Genomic DNA, 21,878 nt, shown 5'->3' with positions numbered 1-21,878 from the left:
CACTCCTATATTTGAACACATATGATTCACAAAATAAACACCATGCTCGATGACGTGTATTTGCTAGCATCAGGATCGTTCATGTGTAGTTACCTGCCTCAGACTCGTCCACTTGGACTATACAAGCATCATGCTAAATGGTGTGCATTCACAGCATCAGGCTCGTCCACTTGGATTATAGAAGCATCATGCTCAATGGTGTGCATTCACAGCATGAGGCTCGTCCAACTGTGTTTGCAAGCATAATGCTCGCTGGTGCAAGTTTACCAGGATTCTGCTCGTCAACGATTGCTAAATAGTGCAAGTAAGAGTCGACTATCCTTTCGATAGGTCATTGATTTTGATTCAATGCTGTTGTGGTTCTGAGACCACTTGCAAAACACACACTCGGTACCACAATTATTGTAAATGCTAACGACCGCGATCTTAGGCTACAATCGCCATCTACTTGCACAAACTGACTGTAGGCTACGATCACTGTTAGCTATAATCGAAACTTACAAGTGGTACAATTGGCAAATGGGCACTTGTTCAACAACGACATAAAGACTACCAATTGCAGATCATACATTTACGTATTGTGAAATATTCTTCTTTGTTTATTTACAATATTTTTATTTTCAAAATATTTATGTCAATATTTATGATCAATTTATACACATATCTACTTATATATGAAACACAAATAGGGATTTATCTTGAGAAATCCAATTTGCAGTTCCAAAATCATGACAGCACAAGTGCAGAAAAAATGTATGGTACAAACCATCCCTTCCGAAGATTTGGACCTGTTTTAGATCCGAGCAAGGTGCGATGAAGGGAATTACTGGCTGTGTATCGTAAACGTTTCCACTATTTGTATGCGCAGCAAGCTACAATATGTACGTTTGCAGAGAACGGAAGTTAGGAGTCTAGTTTATGTCGTATCTCAACCATTGAGGAGTTCCACCAATTGCATATATTTCATTGGTGTAACCAGGAACATTCATTCATTCATTCATCCTTTATTCCTTTATTCATTCATTCATTCATTCATTTATTCATTCATATTGAATCAGTGTACTCGGGGTCACAATCATAATGTTCCAGGGGCACATCAGCCACTCACTTACTAACACGTTACTTCTTGCCTTCCAGAAAATCTGTCACATCCACGGCTGGCCCAAAGGAGGCGAGAAGTACCAAGAGGCTCAACAAACGCTCAGCCTGATATGGGAGGGACTGAAAGGAATCGCTGACGAAAACAAGGTGAGACGTTTCCTCAATGATTACACAATGCCATTCAGAAAGTGGTCAAATGAAACATATGTTATATTTGGGATTACTCATTCTTAGTAAAGTACAGATTCTTGTACTTTTGTTGGGTTGAGTCCTATCCGGGATTCGAACCCACACCCTCAGAGTCAGGCACCTAATCGCCAGCACACAAAGTCAGCCGCGACTTCCACTTCCAAATGTTTTCTCAAGGGTCCCATATATAGGCTTTTGCAAATTTAGACGGGGCTACAAAAGCTCTCGACATGCACCATGTATGAAGATGAAGATGTATCGAAAACTTCAAACTTTAGTTCAAATTAGTAGTACTCTGCATATCAAATATAGAAAGCTTACATCAGAATACAGATAAAAATATTTTTCTGGTATACGGTAAAGTACGTTTATGATGAACACACTTATAACGAACTGGCGGATATATCAATGTCTTTGGGTCCAGGCTCGTTGTACACTGTAGTCGAAAAACTACGGTTATATCGAACTAAAATGAGTGGCCCATTGCGTTCATTATAGTTTACTCTCTGTCAAAAGTCCAGTGTTTCTCAGATCAAGGCTTAAATGACTGACTGACTGACTAAGTTTGGTTTTACGCCGCTTTTAGCAATATTCCAGCAATATCACGGCGGGGGACACCAGAAATGGGCTTCACTCATTGTACCCATGTTGGGATTCGCTCATTGTACCCATGTTGGGATTCGAATCCGGGTCTTCGGCGTGACGAGCCAACGCTTTAACCACTAGGCGCCCCACCGCCCCCGGCTTAAATGATGTCTGTGTTGGTGTTATTGTTATAGCAGAGTGTCACACAGATCTGGGTATGGAAATAGTAATACGTGACAACTTCCTTTATTCTTTGTTGGCCTCTCTTGCTCCTTCAGTAGGTGAAATCTGGAGAACCGTATTTGATGAAGGAACCAAAAGTAGCTCTGGAACGCCATGGCAAAAAGCATATAGTCGTTATCCAAAAGGGCCAAGTATTCATGTTATACCACCTTCTAAATGCCTCCCAGAGACTTTTTAAAAATACAGTTGAAATGGTTATATTTTTTATCTACCCTTTGATACCATCCAGAATATTTTCATTTTGTTGAACCCAGAGACTCTTGCCGAAAGGTTCAATTTTTTTATTTTTTTTTTTATTTTATTTATTTTTTATTCCATTTCAAGTCTCACATAAAATACATATGGCAAAGAGGACAACATCCAAATATATATGTATATAGCTTCAGTGATGTTTTGCAAGGTTCTATATGACATAAAAGACAGTATTGCAAACATATACACACACGCGCACACATACATATATACATATACATACATATGCACATACATACACGCATGTATACATATATATAAATATAACATCATGAGATTACAACAATTATATCGATACATAAGATGTCATTAAAGTTTCTGTGGAGGGAATATGAAATTGGAGGGGTAAGGTTGAATAGTATGGTTGTAGTGAGTAGGGTCTGGAGGTCTCAGCTGATATTATAAGTAGAACTTAATGTTTAGCACATAGTAAGGTATATAAATGTTTCCATTTCCTGATAAAGGGATCTAAGCTATTGTTTTTCCTAGCTATAGGAAAGGTTCAAATTAGTTGTGAGGCATCCGTCCATGCCATCAGCAATGGAGGTAGCGTCATCACCCATGCACAAAGCAATCATTAAAGATGGTAGCAGTATTTCTACACAGGAAATAAATGTGAACGAAGACAGGGTATCTCCTTGGCAATGTCCTCCATACATTTACAAAATAATATATACCACTTCCATGTAATATTTAGTACGGAAAACGGTGGTCCACCTTTCAAATGAATTGCCAAAGGCAACATTTCTAAACTGGCTAAAACGGACCAACAGACAGTTTTGAAGTCAAGGTCGACAAGCAATAATTGTACTTGAATTGATGGATGTCAGTGGAGTCTACTACGCCGTATATTTTTCTTGTGATTTCTCGAATCTATCCCCCAGACATCACTTATAATAGCAAATTGAGCACTGTTTAGCTCCATGCGAGTTTGCATAGATCCATTTTATATAACTCGGGAAGGAGTGATGTAGAGGTATGGTTTTAAGGAGCCTCTTTGGTCTCTTACTCTTAGGGATGCAAGTACTTAAACCTTGACGTGTCCTTGGGGCAAATTCTAACGACTAATAAAGTCCTTTAAACATCTTTCCAAAAGGAATTCAATAACTTCAGCTTTACATAGATTCCATGTGAAACTGGACTATCATTCTTCAGCTCTGAAACCGTTGTCTCGATTTGCAACGCCTGCAAAGTTTCAGACTGAGGTGTTGAAATGTAACACCTGACACTTGAAAACATATCTAAGTTAATGTACGAGTTTCGTGTTTAACACAATGTTATAGTAACTTCGAATTACTACTTGCTTGTCATCCTGTTTAATAATCACGCTTGCCAAAGAATCTTCTATATTCCTTTTTGATATATAAAATCAATTTCTAGATTTTAGTCCTTGAAAGTATTTATGCGATTTCTGTCGTTTAGATTTATTTTTGAATTTGGAGCATGATAGTATATTTTGAGTGTATATGAAGTCAAAGACCTCCAACTTTTCATTTTTACTATCAATTTCAAGTTCTTACTGGTTCCTGTTTGGTCTGTTTTATTTCATTTGGGGGAAAACTTGTTAAAGGTGATTGAGTACATCTTTGTATAACGTCCTTGCTTTTTGGGGCATGAATATTGAATGCTTCTCCATAACGACTAAATGATATTTACTGGCTGATAGTAAAATCATTAACGCAATCTTAATTACTGTTCCGATTTTGATGAGGTGGTTTAATATCACATTATAGTAGATTAACAACATAAGAGTCTTTTTAACGCAAATTGTTTAGTTTACAGAAACCGTTTCCACACTCTAGTAATCTAAAAGTTATTGATATTAGGGAAAATTCCATTTGAAGCTGGGTTCGAATTCTGCTCCAACAATACATGAAATCACGTTGAGAGAAACTGGAAATGTTCAACACGTGCATTTGTAGTCGGGGTTTAGTTTTGTCGCCAGTGTGCCGTTCTCCAAATGGACCTTTCATTGAGTTAATACTTGACGCCGCATCAGTTTAATCTTAGCCATATAGTGACGAGACCAAGTTCACAAATACAGCCCCTCCCATATCAGGCTTAGCGTTTGCTGAGCCTCTTGGTATTTCTCGCCTCCTTTGGGCCAGCCGTGGATGTGACAGATATTGTGGAAGGCAAGAAGTAACGTGTTGTAGTCCGTTGTAAACGACACATTGGGAATCATTGTTTTATACTTTAACATACACATCTTAGCATTACAATATTATTTACCATTGCAAACAAGAACCAGCAAATCCCCTCCTCTCCTCCCCTCGTAATAAATAGCGAAAAGTGACAACAAAATAATGATCGTTTGTTAAACAACTTTTTTATTCGGGTGTCCAAAATTATGAGACAAATCATCAGAGTTGGCCTGTCGATTTCATGTGACTGTGCAAAGTTTGATTTTGTTGCATTTATTAGATTTTGTGTTAGTGAGCAATTCATCGGTCTCAAATGAAGTCAAACGGACTGTAGGACAAAATGTCAAACGGGGAAGCGTTTCAGATTAGAACATATGATTTGACATCGATTTCTCCGAATAAGAACAAAGAACAGATCATCGTACTGCTATTGCAATTTGCTGAATAATTCAGAGGTTTGTCAAATGAAAGGTGACGAACTGATACCAATGCACTCTGACATTAGGTCCCCGTGGAGCTTCCTGGCAGTGTTAAGCACCAGGCCCGATTTGTAAATCGTTGGTTTATTGATAACGCATGAATGTCAAAGGAACTTATCTTACCAGCGTGCCTAATGTTCTCCAGAGAAGGTAATGGTCTAGGATGATGGCTCTGAAGGTACTCATTATGGGGTCATTAATCTGTATCATTTACGAGTCGCTACTAGCCATGAACAACAAGTGGATCATATTGGTTCAGACAAGAGTTAGTATGGACGTTTCAGAAAGTTCACTTGATGAAGTAGATTTCAACCCTCTTTAACCTTCGCCGATTTAGGTCAGCGTTGTCAAAAGTGAAAACCACAGTAGACATTCATGACAGATAATGGCAAGGTTGTAGAAACCGATATTAGTGCTAAATAGATTCGTAATTCCTGTTACAGACTAAGCGCTAAAGGTCATTTCGTACAAAAGCATAATTGCATTTTTCTTTACAAGGAAAAATGTCAGTGCAAAAAAAGTTAAGGATCTTTTTAGCAATATTAATTTTCATTGAATTATTGAATTTGCAAAAGAAATTGAACAAACTGATAAATTTTGATTGATATGTTTTGTATATAAATATATATTTTATTATTGGTAGTCACATTAGCAACTACGATTGTTAGTGGCGGTATCCTCAACGGAGGTTGAAGTACCGTAACATTATTGTACTCCTAGGAGGATACGTAAGCCCCCAAACATTCGAAGTGAAATTTAATCTTCCACATTTTTACTCGTAGTATTGTTGTCATTTTAGTTTGTGGCTAAATTTGCTCACCAGCAGCTGAAGTGATGGTGTAAATCCAGCTGGGGTCCATGCAGTTTGCAAAGGCGCACAAAGTCCCCACGGTCCCTAGTATAGTGATCTACCTTCAGTGGCTGGCGATCTATAGGCTGTTTTTATATTATGTACTGTCCAAATACTAGTAGTGATATTAGTTTTAACTTCACATGCTAGTTTTAATTCGAACTGTGATTGTCTAGTTGTTTTATTGTCCTTTTGACGACAGGCTTTTATAATTTATACATATTCTTTAAAAACGTCAAAACTATTCTCGTCACGATATGGGTGAAACATTGCCTATGTGACGTTAAATATTAACTCACTCACTCACTCGTACAAAAGCATCCGTGTCTGTCCCAAACTGCTAAACTTTACATGTATGCCTTACGTTAACGTTCAAACTCAAATTGCATCTTAAGTAAATGTGCACATTAGAGATATGACAAGGTGAGGTGAGGTGACATAAAATGGAGTTTAACGTCGTTCTTGAGAATATTTGGCTCATGATAACGACGTGCATGCGTGTGTATATGCGGCTGCTTGCACTAGCCCAGACCTACCTAAGCTGGTTTTATACTGCAAGCTCACTGAGATACCATGCCGCAGTTAAGCATGAATACACCACTCAGACACAGTATACTGACTCCGAGCCGACCAGTCCTTGTTGTACCCATTAATGCCGAGCGCCAAGCAGGGACCAACAAGTACCATATTTTAAAGTCTTTTGGTATGACGCGGTCGGGAATCGAACCCGCGACCTTCCGCTCTCCCGGCGGACGCTCTAACCACTACACCACGGAGGCGGTAGACATGATAAAGATATATATTGGTACCAATATATTCCGATGCTGTACCGATGTTTGGAATGGAATCCGGGGAGTTCCAACGCGTAACTTATTTGGCCATACAGCTGGAATGTTGTTGAGAGCAGCGCTTAACAACAAAGATTTAACCATCAGGTTTCCCCGAAGTCAGGACGTGATACGTGTAACGTAATTTCGAGTTCAATGTCACCAGACAAATGAAACATTATTTTCACCAGAGGTATGAAAACTATCTTTTTTTTTAAACAAAACAAATGAAAATAATATTTTGTCATACATGTTGTAGGACGACATGGTGACGAAGGACGAGTGGGTTCAGATGTGGTCGTCGTGCGTTCGAGACGTCAGCTCGGGGGAAGGTTTTCCGCACTGGCAGAAGAAATACATGGATTTCATGTTCAGAGTTAATGACACGTCAGGTGAGCTACATTTCAGGTGCGCTATAGTTCAGGGGCTCCTTTCACGAAGCAACCTTTACTGAGGTTAACCGTAACTCCCATTCTTTAATATTGCACTAAGGTTACCTTAGTGACTTACGATCACAGGCCCTCGTGTCTTTGCGAGGATTAAAGATTAAAAAAATAATAAAAAATACATAAACCCCCGACTCGAAATGCTTCACAGTACAATAAATCATGATGTATTGCACTGTGAAATGTTTCGAGTCTTGGGTCATCTCAAAAAACAATATTGTTTTAACCTTTAATCCTCGCAAAGACACGAGGGCCTGTGCTTACGATCACCTTAGTGCTTTGTGAAAGGAGGCCCAGGTGAGCTATAGTTCACGTTACTGTGCAAGGTCATCCTTATTTCTCCCTGTGAAATGTACCTGTTGCCAAGAGGCTCACATCGATGATGTTATGATGCTAACACCACAATGGGTACCGTACAATGAAAAGTTCACCACGAGTTGTCTGGTGCATGATGTCATTGTATCCCATGGTTGGCGCGTCGAATCGATATGCCGAATTCGACCGAGTCGTATCATCTGAGTGATTAATCGAATTCAACAAAAGCCCGCTCGAACCCGCGTCGATCGTGTCGCGTGTGTGTAGAGCCTAGTTATTCGTCAAGTTGGATCTGGCGCGGCCAATCAAATTGCATTTTGTGGTCACGTGGTAAATGTTTACATACAAGCGCGAAACATGGCTTCGTCTGCTTCATGGCTTCGTCTGCTTCATGGAAACCACGCCTTTCAAGTTCTTTTATGAGATGGTTGAATGCTCCGTGGATGTCGCGACGGAGAATCTAATCTTTTCTCTTTTTCTTCGCTTTGGCATTGCCGTCTTCTTCACATAGTATCGCGCAGCAGATAACTGCTGCTAAGTCTTCTTCGGACATTTGATACCATGGAGACAAAATACCGCGAGATACTATGATATCGACACAAATATCCGTAGATCGAATCGTGTGAGAGGTAGCAAATCGATCAGACGATATTCGTTACAACCACCGAACATGTTGTACAAAGTATGAAAATCTGCAGGTCGTTAGACGTGCCGTCCTGTGTGAGTCACGCTTCAGAATTGGTCTTCAGCAACATAATTGACTGATTGACTGACTGACTGACTCGCTGACTGACCCGACTTGGTCAGTCAGTGAAGAATTGGTCTTCAGCAACATGACCGACTGACTGACTGACTGACATGCTGACTCGCTGACTTGGTTAAAATTGGGGAGACGATTAGCCCGTTACTACCGCTACAGGCGTAAGACAAGCCCTATCCCAAGTCACGGTTTGCCGTAGTGGCCCGGAACCAAATCTGTGATTTTGACATGAAGACGGCTCCTGTTGACGATCAAACAAGTTTCGTCGTATCCGTTGTCGTCATATCCCAATTGCGTAGATCGATGCTCATGCTGTTGATCACTATATTGTCTGGTCAAGACTCTATTATTTACTGATCCCCGCCTTATAGGTGGAATATTGCTGATTGCTGCGTTAAACAACAACCAAACCAAACCCATGGAGACGTAAATTTGAAATAATGCATTGTTGCAATAATGACAAATTTTATTGATAACAACCTGTTTTTTAAGTGTGACGTTTGCCTACAGGATCTGGTACTGCTGTCAAGTGGGAATTCCTACAAGATTCTGAACCTAAACACCGCACTCACGAAATAGAAATACATGTTATCCATAAAATGTGTCATTATTGCACTAACCAATTTTTAAAATGCCACTCATAGAAGAAATGCCCGTTGGCCATTCATTATATACTAGGGAACATTTTGTGAGGTGTGAGGGGACCGTGACACTTTATTGAGAGGTGAGGTGAGGTGAGGTGAGGTGAGGTGAAAATGGGTTTAACGTCGTGCTGGAGAATATTTCGCTCATATGACGACGTGCATGCGTGTGTATGTGCGGCTGCTTGTACTAGCCCAGACTGAAGCTGGTTTGACAGTGCTAGCCCACTGAGATACCATGCCACAGTGAAGCATGAATACCCTACTCAGACACATTATACTGACTCCGAGCTGACCAGTCCTTGTTGTATCTATTAATGCCGAGCGCCAGGCAGGGACCAACAAGTACCATATTTTAACGTCTTTTATGACGCGGTCGGGGATCGAACCCGCGACCTTCCGCTCTCCGAGCGGACGCTCTAACCACTACACCACAGAGGCGGTCTTTATTGAGTGACGTAAAGACAAGTGTACTGTACTGATTTTCTCATCACATCTGATCAATAGATCCCCGATGAATGTTTCAGAATTTCGTAGGGGCGGTGGGGTAGCCCAGTGGTTAAAGCGTTCGCTCGTCACGCCGAAGACCCGGGTTCGATTCCCCAAGTGGGTACAATATGTGAAACCCATTTCTGGTGTGCCCCGCACTGATATTGCTGCAACATTGCTAAGAGCGGCGTAAAAATATACTCACTCATTCACTTTTCGTCCATAAAAATGAAACATAACAAATAACATAAACCTCCATTTAAAGTCGTATATGTTTAAAAGAAAATGAACTGATTGGTATATTTATGTATATAAGTTTTTTGTTAGAAATTAAGTTATATTGTTTCTGGTGTACACTCAACGTGGGTTAAGTTGTGTGTTTGGTCTTAACCCGCTGAGAAGCTTAAGGTTTCGTAATACAATGTCATTCGCGGCGTTATACTCCCACTATTGTTGTAAATGAGACGTTAATTGATAGCTCAAATGTTTAACAGTCGTCAGTATCTCTGCAGGTAGAACGTCCATGCGTTTCCTGGCACGGCGGGACCCGTGAAGGTCCAGGAGTAGAATAGGTCTTCAGCAACCCATGCTTGCCACAAAAGGCGACTTTGCTTGTCGTAAGAGGCGACTAACGGGATCAGGTGGTCAGGCTCGCTGACTTGGTTGACACATGTCATCGGTTCCCGATTGCGCAGATTAATGTTCATGCTGTTGATCACTGGGGTGTCTGGTCCAGACTCGATTATGTACAGACCGCCGCCATATAGCTGGAATATTGCTGAGCACGGCGTAAAACTAAACTCACTCACTCACTGGTACGGCGGCCTCGTTGTGATTGCTGGCGACCTTTGGCCCGTTTTATTAAATTTATTTTAAAATAAAGTTTCTTTTTCATATTCTCCCAGACTAGTTCCAATGAAATGAAACCTGTGATAATATGGTTTAATTTACTTTTCTTCAACGACAAGTTTTGAATAGTTTAAATGTGTAAATCTTCTTGTCACGATATGGCCGAACGAACTGTGACGTTGAATTTAACTTAAGAAATGATCCTAATATATTTAAAGCGGCCTTATCAGTTTCAAAATTTTGCTGACATAATCATTATAATATCATGATACGAATACAATACATGAGATCACCAACAAATCAATGACGTTAAGAATCTCTAACTTTTTTAATGTTAATAAAACTCATTTCCACGACGACCAAGATGATGACAAAATTAGAGAAAAAAAGGCAAATTAAAAGTATGTCGCAAAAGGGTGAAATACGGAATGCTTCCAATTTATTCTGAACCGCTGTCTGATGACCTCATTTTTTCATTACTGCTTGTGACAGGCTGGGACGGCAGCGAGAGCTATAAGAGGCTTTTTTCGACATTAACTTTGTATCTATCGATCAAACCCTTTTATCAAATGCTTTAGGTTCTAAAACAACCCTGACATTCCAAGCTAATGACGTCAACATTAATTTCCACAGACAACGTTGTAAATGGTATGATGGCGGAGAGGTCAGTCAGAAACGGGGAGACAGAACGTTGTCCTGTCAGGCACGGTATTAAAACATAACTGCAGGAACGTGACCCACGCTATGAAATTACCAGATTTTTCTTGGAAAGTGCGGGGCGGTGGAGTGGCCTAGTGGTTAAAGCGCTCGCCGTCACCCCGAAGAACCGGGTTCGATTCCTCACTTGGGTACAATGTGCGAAGCCCATTTCTGGTGTTCCCCGCCGTGATATTGCTGGAATATTGCTAAAAGCGGCGAAAAACTAAAGCCTTACTGTTGGAAAGTTGGAAAATTGCATACACGCGTGATTTTGTTTCAAAACTTATCCCCAAATATCTGTTTTAATTCAATGTTGTGATTGGTTGGTTGGTTGTTAAACGCCACGCTCAGCAAAATTCCAGCGATATGAGATCGATGCTCATGCTGTCGATCACTGGATTGTCTGGTCCAGACTCGATTATTTACAGACCGCCGCTACGAAGCTGAAATATTGCTGAGTGCGGCGTAAAACTAAACTCATTCACTCATACAATTAACTGTTTCATCTGCCGGTGACTCCTGTCCATAAACCAACGGCACTGCAAAAACCGCCTCTCAGGTCGACAGGATGCTTACCCTGGCATCGGAAGTTGTTCCACGATTACGGACAAGTCTATTTGACAGATAGCTTCATTACGCTCTGACAGTGAACCCAAACTACAGTTCGACTTAATGTCTCTTTTGCCACCTCTTTGGGATGTTGGGAGTATAATGGCGTATTCTCTGAAGCGAAGAGGTGAAAAAACTTTCACGTACCTGTTTCGCGTGTAGGGGAGTAATTCTATTTACAGATGCGCCGTCAGATGATTCCTCTGTGCTGTCAACAAAGCGTCCCCTGTGACAAGTCGGTCGATAATAGATCGGCCTATACACGCCTAAAAGAAAGCATTTACAACAAACATGTTCCAAAGCGATGGATGCCGAGGGTTTTTTCAGGCGCACATTTTGATACGGTTTGAAAAGTGAAAGTTGTGCGAGAATTGCGGTCGCGTGGTCCTGGATCTACGTACGGCTATACAATTACACAGAAATGTAGAATATTATATTTCCTATCCCTTAGTGCAGAGTCTTCCTCGGTTTGAGAAATAGACCTTGCTGAATGTTGTCCAAAGTTTGTTATACGTTAAAAAACAGTAAATTTATCCGCTTTTTATCGCGCACCGATAAAAGCACTATGCTACGAATGTTGATATATTCAGGATCCGGTTGTATCATTGCTACATTAACTAATGTCAACATTAAACCCTAATGATACATTAAATCCTTAATGCATCATTAGTTAATGGCAACATTAAACACGGTTGTATCAAACACTTATTAGCGTATCATTATCTAATGACGTCCTAATGTAAATATTTTCATTAAATCCGGGGATTCCCCTAATCTTTTCCCACAATTCCGTGCTGTAAACATGTAAGTGTTACTCTCAGTCGTCTGTCAAAATGGCATCTTTAGGGCTAAACCCCTCGGAACAAAAAACAAACATTTCGACTGCTGTGAAGAAACACGTCTAAATAATTCTGAAGAGTCGCCGATAAACCTAGAATCAGTTGGGATGTTTTGGAAAATACACGAACACGATCGCCGAAGTGAGCTTGACGCCATATTGGATAGTGTTTACAAAATCAAGTTTCGCTAAGGCCAGTCATAGGACGCCTATTACATCATGTATATTTCATATTCAGTTGTGACAAATGCATCGCTGACTTCCTCATACATTTTAGAATCAAATTCCAAATGGTCTTTGTCACTAAAACCAAGTGTCTAAGAAAAAGCGAAACATATTGGGTGTGAAAACGGGACGTTGTGCTCATTACACACCGCTTGCTAGAAATATAAACAAAGCAAAAATCAGATTTTATACTGTGCAGCATTTTCTCATTTTTTTAGACATCAGTTTGTCTACTCGTAGCATGCATGAGCTCAGTATTTTTAGAAAATGCACGCAAAGAGTATCGTAGCAAGAACTAGAAAACTTAAAACAGATACAATACTGAAATTTGATATATTCATACGAAAGTTCTGTGCAGCGTGACGCCATGTGAGACGCAAAATCATGGAGAACGACATAGGCAATTATCGGCATTTCTGACATTTTCAATGAAAACAATAAAAACAAACAACCATACGCAGATAGTCAGAATGTTTCCGATTACTTACATCTTACATTTATGGACAAAGGTTCCCTCGCAAAATCGTGGGCACTCATATCCACGAAGCCGCCATTTCATGAGAAATCTGTCATCGGTAGTGATGTCATACATCAACATTGTTGGACATATGTGGCAATTTCTTTGAGATGAAGGTCGGTTGAATAAGAGTAAACACAATCACACTGTCCTGCGGATTACACTTGCATTCTTAATGTATACTTTGCGTATCGTTCACATATGGTTTCATGAAACTAATTTCATTATCAACATTTAGTATTTTAAACTAAGTAAACTGACTTAATAAATTAAAATGATTTATTTATTTCATGAAATGTATATATGCACACGTTTTTAAAGGATATGTCTTGTTCATTTAATTTGTTTATGTTGTGTTATAGACAAAACAATGGCGTATAATCATTGGCTAGGTGCGCGTTTGTCACAAATGTTTTGAGTATCATTGTTTTCGATAAATTCTGTGAACAAAACATCACGAAGATATTGTGTCCTTATTCACAGCAAATTCTCGCTAAGTGATCTGAGTTACAATGACTTAGTATTAAGCATACCGGAGTGAGGCCCCCTTATCTTTAAAAGCGTGTGACCTTTATGTAGCCATTTGACGTCATAGGGAAAATCCATTTTCAACACATATTGCGAGTCACTTTTAAGATTGAGTGTATAACGTTATACATAAGCACACAAACTAATTAAATACATACCTATGTCATTCAGGTATCAGGCAGAATCTTGTTCGCTCACACTTTCCGTAAAGATCCCAAATTGAAAATATAGTAGCACAGTACTTTTATCAGTGCACGATAAAAAGCAGAGAAATTTATTGTTTTTAACGCAAAACAAAATTAGGCGTAACATTTAGCAATGTCTACTTTTCAAACTGAGTTTATACCATGAGATACGACATTTAATACTCTACATTTCTGTGTAATTTTATAGCTGTAGGTAGATTCAGTGCGGCGCAAACGAAATTCTGGCGCAATGTTCACTTTTCCAGGAAGTTTAATGACGCTCTAATGATACCCCAGGACCTTCATTAAGTTAATGACGCACTAATGACAACAGAGCATCATTAAAACGTTAGTACAACAGAATTTAATGATACATTAGTTAATGAACGTTTAATGGCACGTTAATGCTTCATTAAAGTTTGATACAACCGGGTCCAGGTGAGATATACTAATCAGCATACCAATGTCGTCTTTTTCCGACGTCACAAAATGCATAAAACAAGCAATGACGTCAACTAAAATGTTGTATTATTTTCAGCAATTTCATTACATTTGAAGATATGGCTAGTACTCTGGTAATAACGATGCAAAATTAGTCAAAATTCATCTACGCAAACAGGAGAATATGGGAATCTACGAACTAACTTATATATCAGATAGGGCCATCCAAATCGCTATTACGTGATTTCACTTGTAGTATGTTGTCATCTTTTCTTATAAATTGTGAAACTACCAAAGCGTATCCGCTCACATTGGGGAACTTTGAATTGGAATAGTTTGGTTCACCGTGACCAAAAGATACAAAAAATATAGCGTCAGTATCCACAACAAATTCTCTCCAACTGATATGAGTAACATTGACCTAGTTCTACGCATAACCGAGTTATGACATCGTTTGACGTCATACAAGAAAATTCATTTTTGACATTTATTGCGAGTCATTTTTAATGTTGATCGTATAACGTTATGCATAAGCACATATACCCAATTCATATACACTTATGTCGTTCAGATATCAGCCTGTATTTTCTTCGCTCACACTTTCAGTAAAGATGACAAATTTAAAAAATCGTAGCACAGTGCTTTTATCGGTTCGCGATAAAAAGCGGATAAATTTACTGTTATTTAACGCATAACAAAAATTTGGACAACATTTAGCAGGTCTATTTCTCAAACCGCCGAGGTAGTTGCACTTATATTTATACCAACGGATAGGAAATTTAACGTTCTACATTTCTGTGTAATTTTATAGCCGTACGTAGATCCATGACCACGCGAGCTTCAATTCTCGCACAACGCTCACTTTTCAAACCTTATGAAAATGCGCGCCTGAAGAAAAACTCGGCTTCCAGGGGGTTAAGTTCTGAAAAGTGACGTTAAGTTCTGAAACTTGACGTTAAGTTCTGGAACGTGACGTTAAGTCTTCCATTGCAAAAGGTCGCCTCAAACGATAAGATTTTAAAGATGGTACTTGTAATCCTGCCTGGCTCTGACCATTCAGGGAATAAAACAATAATCGGCTTTGTTGGGCCGGCCTGCTTATTAGGGTGTCAGGTTGAAACACTATCCATACTGATGTTAAATTCAGCCAAATAGCCCATCATTTCAGGTAAAAAGAAATATATGTCTAATTTCAGTGTAATGGCTTGTAATTCGGGTACTTACATTCCTAATCAAAATGTGTAAATATCTTGTTTACAAAACTTGTTTCCTCAGTAAACATGTTCAACTAAAAAATCAATATATTTCAAAACGTACTTATATATAATTGTATATTTCATATATGTTTACATGAATGGTTTTATGGATGTCGATGTATATTCGGGAAAACATACATGTAACAAACACTAATGCATTTCCAACAGGACCTGAGCCAGTTATTTCAAAAGGTCATTTTTTTCAGAATGAAATGAATTATTGTTGCAGGACCACGAGGATCAACACCTCAATTATCCAAATATTTTTTTGGTTCTGTTGGATTACACTTCTGACTTTTTGATCATTGGTCTTTCCTCTCCACAGGCGACAACTACATCGACAAGAAGGAGTACACCACAATCTATACGTCCTTCGGCATCGACAAAGAAGAGTGCGAGTCTGCGTTTGATCATCTAGCCGACGTGAGAGACATACTAGTTACGATAGCATCGCTTAATGCCCCAACCCTTCCGTGGGGTGATTATAGGACTGTAAAGGATTACGAAATGTTTGATTGTCTCTCTTTATTTCCTATTCATGTTTTTTCGCGATCAAAGAGTTGAAGAAGATGACAAAACGTTTTTTCTTTGTTTACGAAAAATCAACCAAATTTGTTCAATTATTGCTAGGCTTTTATTCTTTATAGTTATTTTTTTGCTGTTGGAATATTGATTACTGCTTGGTAAGATGGGGAATGAATATTGTTACAGAACATTAAGTACGGTTCAGGGTGAGTGAGTGAGTTTAGTTTTACGCCGCAATGAGCAATATTATTTTCAGCTATATGGCGGCGGTGGTCGTGTTGGGCAACGTTTCTACTGTTCCACAGTAGTGCATGTGGGTGTCTGGGGCCGTGGGGTAGCCTGGTGGTTAAAGCGTTGGTTTATTACCCCGAAGACCCGGGTTGCACAAGACAGATGGGTGTCATGGGGGCAACGTGTCTACTCTCCCCTCATACTGCAAGTGGTGTCTAGGGCGGTGGGGAACCTAGTGGTTAAAGCGTTCGCTCGTCACGCCGAAGACACGGGTTCGATTCCCACATGGGTGCAATGTGTCAAGCCCATTCCTGGTGTCCCCTGTCGTGATATTGCTGGAATATTGCTAAACGCGCTGTAAAACCACACTCACCCTCTCACTCACTCACTCACTATCACGTGGTGTCTGTTTACACAAGAAACCTTGATGAACAAATGCATATGTTCACCCCGAAGTAAATGGTTAAATTGTGTGGTAATTATGAGGCTGTTAAATTTCTAACGCCTCAAAGTCTCTTCTCGTGCAGCTGAGAACAAATATCGACGGCATTTTGATCTACTAATTAGAATGATAATAGTTGATATCACCTTTAGCCATATAATAACTCATGTGACAGTTATATATTCAGGGGGAAACAGTGAATATATTTCCAGAGAACACTAATCCATCAAAATGGAAATAATAATCGCAATTTCCACATATTTTACAGATGGATTTGCGCATTGTAACTTAACAATCAATCTTCTTCAGCTATCGCATTGTTGTCGTACAACCATAACAACAAAGAAATTCATACCTGGAGTTTAGAAAAATACATGACACGTTTTCATAGATAACAACTTCCTTCTATGCTTTACACGACGTTTCAGGGCGATGAAGGAACAAGGATTGGCTCTGAAACGTCGTGGAAAGATCACAAAGAAATTCTTATCAAGTAAAAAGCGCCATGTATTCATGTTTGTCCAACTTACAAATGCCAACTATCTGAAAACCTTAAAATTCATCTTTCTTCCAGAAAAAAAAAATTCTAAAAGAAAAAAACGGCATGGGAAATGTTGAGAAAAATTGGTTTTCTTTCATCCCATAACTCAAACTTCGACCATGTTCAGCCATCCTATAGAAGCTTGTTATATGTATCAACTTATTTTACCATGGGAATGAATAGAAAACAAAACCAACAAAACAAAACGCAAAAATTTCTAAATGTCTTTCAAGTCCTTCGGAGTTTAGATGATTTCCATATTTTGGTCTTTGAACAACCAAAATGCTTGACCATAATGCACATAATTAATGGAAGATATTTAAATGCATATAAAGAAGTATTATTACAATAAAACACTTTACAAAGGGTAATGAGGGCATTGGGAAACACAGTAAACATTGTCGACTGCGACAGTTCAATTTGATTGTTTGTCGACTCCTACGACAAGCATGTGTTACTAAGATCAATATTAACCCGGGTCTTCATGGGCTGTGATAGTTGAAAAAATGGGTTTGTAAACAAAACAACAGGGAAATAATAGCTCATTGTGTGTCTCCTGGTGGCCCTGACAACCGCAAATGTTGCTTAGCAGTCAGGAACATTCCAGCAATATCACGGCGTCCCGTAATTAATTCAAAATAGTGGTTGCTCCTATGACCATCACCTTAAGCCGTCGGGACACGCTGACATGTAATTAACACAGTCCATCGGATCCATTTTTGTCGACTCTTATTACTACCTAAATACCGCAAAGATCCAGGGTAGGGTTGGTCTTCAGCAACCCATGCTTGTCGTAAAAATCGACTAACGGGATCGGGTGATCAGTCTCGCTGACTTGGTTGACACATGTGATCACATCCCAGTTGCGTAGACCGATGCTCATGCTGTTGATCACTGCATTGTCACATGCAGACTCGATTATTTACAGACCTTCGCCATAGAGATAGAATATGGCTGAGTGTGGAGTTAAACAAACTAACAAACAAACCAAAAACATTACATCTTGTTTGGAATGTATACACGAATGCGTATTTGCTCAGCCAAAGCAAATAAGATCAATTCAAGTTTCGTTTTGCAGGGGACGGATGGAAGAATTTCCAGGGAGGATTTCGAGAACTTATGGAGAGAGTACTTCGTATCTGACGACATTAGTGCCAGAGGAAATTACCTGTTCGGTCGTCCACCATTTTGAATGTAGTTCCGGAAGCGGATGTTATGTTTTCGTGCATGCGCATGAGCAGGAAGACGGACACATTCGATAACGGGGATACTGTTTGGCCCTGTTTGGTATTAGGTTGAGGCCAACGGTGGAGCACAGCTGGGATCAATACAGATTATGTAAGGTCGATTGAAAAGCGACAAACCCCGCATAACTGCACAAGAGTTAAGCGCATTCTATTGGCCTGGCTCTAACTCCTACTTTGTAACTTTTATATGTTATATTCTTAAGACGACTATAGCACGTGTAGCACACGTTTTATACAATCCTTTTGTTACTTCTTGTTGTAGGAAATATTTTGCTGGCATAACTCAAGATAGAAGGTAGTGACAATAGTATCGCACATTAGATGCTTTCGTATTAGGAAGGTGCAAAACTACTAGAAACGTAAGGCAAAGAATTATTATTTACACTACACTGCAATGATATATTAAAAACGACGTTATAGACGTCATTGACGACCCCTCAACTGCGCCCCAAAATTAATTAAAAAATTATGCAGTGTAGTCAAAGTGGATAATATTATGAAACAGCTGAAACAACCAAATTCCCTAAATTCAGTTAAGATTCGAAAAATATTATCAGGGAAATCTGCAAATGGTTTAACGTTTATGCACATTTAGATCGTTGGCCTTCACCTTGGACTAAGTAATAAGAGTTTAAACTTTTCATGACATAAGTAGGAGTTTGAAAAGAATGCTTAATTTCAAATTACTTTCTTGGTTTGCAAAGCTATACAATTTCACAAACCCATCTTAATTAGTGTATATGTGGTACTTCTTAAATCGGAACCTTTGTAATCCGGACTGAACATTTTCACATTGTCACCTTTAACATTGTTACCGGTTAACGATTCATGTTTATAAAAATTCATTTAAAGCATATATATTTGAAACAAACGTCCAATGAGGCTGTCCAGACAAAACAGGTTCCGGATTCCGGGGGTTTCACTTTTTATTTCCATACATCCGTTGCGTTGTACCATTTATTTATAAATAAACCGAATCCTAGCTTAATGCATTTTTTTCAAATACTTTAAACAAATATTACAATGCAAGATGACGATATTTTCCTCTGATTTGTCTGTTATAATGTATCCTAGCGTTACGTAAATCGTCCCATAAGCTTGAGGCGAATCTGAGTATTCTTGTGCCTTGAACCAATGCCACTATTATATATAATCTTCAGGATTATGGTCCCTTTCGTCGTCTTCAGTTGCTGTTTCGATTAAAGAATACATCTAATTGAATAATTACAAATATACTCATGCCAATAATGGTTGTCACCCCCTTCAATTTTTTCAATTGGAGAGGGGGTGTGTGGTGGGAGTGTAAGGTGTGTGTGGGGTTGGGGTGCGGAGGGGGGTGACAACCATTATTGGCATGAGTATATAATCTTCAGGATTATGGTCCCTTTCGTCGTCTTCAGTTGCTGTTTCGATTAAAGAATACATCTGATTGAATAATTACAAATATTATTGTAGAAAGCTAAGATGGAATCATTTCCCCCAAGGCAACCGTTTGTCCTCGGCTGAAATCTCTTTCGAAAACTTGTATGTATGCTATTTTATTCATGGATATTTGGTCAGACTATACCTGATTTCTCAAATCTTTATAATAATTTGTACGTCCGTGTTGTTATTAAGATGTTTTGCTTTTTTGTTAGGACAGGGCGGTTTGAACATAGGCTCCGAGGATTGTTAAAGGAGGGCTACTATCATATTAAATTAGCAGTCCATACCACCGTTTCACAAAGTGAGGTGAGTTGAGGTGAAATTGGGTTTTACGTCGTGCTTGAGAATATTTCGCTCATATGACGACGTGTTTCACACAGTGCAGTGCTATACCTTAACATAGATTTGCGTTAGTCGTAGCGCTACCATCACTTTGTGAGACGGAGCCCAGTTTGACTTCAGCCCTTTCATCACAAATATGTTTGTCTGATAACTCAGTCAACGTAGATAAATCTAATAGCAATCGATCACATACTCTCTCACGTTCACAAGAGGCAATAACGTCAATGTCTAGACTAATATTGGATATGAGTACCAGATTGAAACAAACAGTATTAAAGTATTAAACTAAGACTGGGATACCGACATGTAATTGAATATAACATTAAACGACTCTATCGTGTGCTGAAAGAGATTTCGATGGACGTGAGAGGGAAACGGTGTCCTTGTGTCAACTGTTTCGTGGAGATTTAACTAAATACGTACTTCGCAGCACAAACAAATGAAAATAAACTCTAACTCACAAGAAGGTTCATGTCGGTTCAGATGACTGAGGCAATAAAACGGACAAAAAGCTGGAAAAGAAACATTATTGGTCTTAAAGATGACCTGTCTGATGAACTCATGAACTAAAAATAAAAACAGTGTTTTATCAGGTGAAAAATCGAGTCAAAATGCTACAATACAATTGAGAATGTTATTGAGTGATCGTTGCAATGAATTTATATTGAAGACAAAGGTAACATTGATACTGAAGACACAGGTAACATAGATACTGAAGACAAAGGTAACATTGATATTGAAGACAAAGGTAACATTGATATTAAAGACAAAGGTAACATTGATATTGAAGACAAAGGTAACATTGATATTAAAGACAAAGGTAACATTGATATTGAAGACAAAGGTAACATTGATATTGAAGACAGAGGTAACATGATATTTAAGGAAGAGGTAACATTGATATTGAAGACAAAGGTAACATTGATATTGAAGACAAAGGTTACATTGATATTGAAGACAAAGGTAACATTGATATTGAAGACAAAGGTAACATTGATAAAGGTAACATTCATATTGAAGACAAATGTAACATTGATATTGAAGACAAAGGTAACATTGATATTGAAGACAGAGGTAACATTGATATTTCAGGAAGAGGTAACATTGATATTAAATATATAGGCAACATTGATGCTAAGGACAGAGGTAACATTAATTTTGGATACAAACAACATTTAAGCTGATAATCGAGGTAACATTAATATTGAAGATTGAGATAAAATTGATATATAATTTATTGAAATATAATTGTTATTGTAGATAGAGATAACATTGTTATTAAAGATATTGAGATGTTGCAGGGAGATTTGAAAAGTCGGAGGTGTGTGTTGATATTAACGCTTGTTGCTTGTTTGTAGTTTGCACCTCGTTGTTGTTGTTTGGCAGTCTTGTTGTTATCTGGTTATTGTTTACTTTAATAAACTGTTTTCAACCCGATCTGTATTGGTATTGTATTGACAAAGCGAGTGATGCGATCACCTGGCACCTGGAATACGTAGCATCATTTACTAAAACATACTGTAAGCCATTAAAAACGCAATTGGTATTTGTTGTCCTGAAACTTACAAAAGTTCTATTGCAGATTTTTTCCTGCGATACATAGGATGTAGGGATAACATGGCTGTTATTCTGGCCCATTTCGAGTTCGAGTCCCGGA

General features: G+C 38.8%; 1 protein-coding gene and 1 long non-coding RNA gene across 2 annotated transcripts in view; both read left to right on the top strand.

Moving 5' to 3' along the window:
• LOC124253152 (calexcitin-2-like) overlaps positions 1 to 18,987 on the top strand; it is an 87,017-nt gene extending 68,030 nt beyond the window's left edge. The window contains exons 3-6 of the mRNA XM_046686870.1: positions 1,138 to 1,248; positions 6,930 to 7,062; positions 15,794 to 15,891; positions 18,286 to 18,987. Coding sequence (XP_046542826.1) covers positions 1,138 to 1,248; positions 6,930 to 7,062; positions 15,794 to 15,891; positions 18,286 to 18,399 — 456 coding nt within the window. The 3' untranslated portion in view covers positions 18,400 to 18,987. The remainder of the gene's footprint in view (positions 1 to 1,137; positions 1,249 to 6,929; positions 7,063 to 15,793; positions 15,892 to 18,285) is intronic.
• A 1,270-nt stretch (positions 18,988 to 20,257) lies between these two features.
• Positions 20,258 to 21,658, top strand: LOC124253153. The gene is made up of 2 exons (XR_006892107.1): positions 20,258 to 21,017; positions 21,113 to 21,658. It is a non-coding gene; the product is annotated as an uncharacterized LOC124253153 (long non-coding RNA).
• Positions 21,659 to 21,878: the final 220 nt, after the last annotated feature.

Source organism: Haliotis rubra, unplaced genomic scaffold, assembly GCF_003918875.1.
Source record: "Haliotis rubra isolate DU_JTF1 unplaced genomic scaffold, ASM391887v1 Scf533, whole genome shotgun sequence".
NCBI lineage: Eukaryota > Metazoa > Mollusca > Gastropoda > Lepetellida > Haliotidae > Haliotis > Haliotis rubra.
The sequence above is the reverse complement of the archived record's forward strand: the minus strand, read 5'-3'. Positions and strand labels throughout refer to the sequence as shown.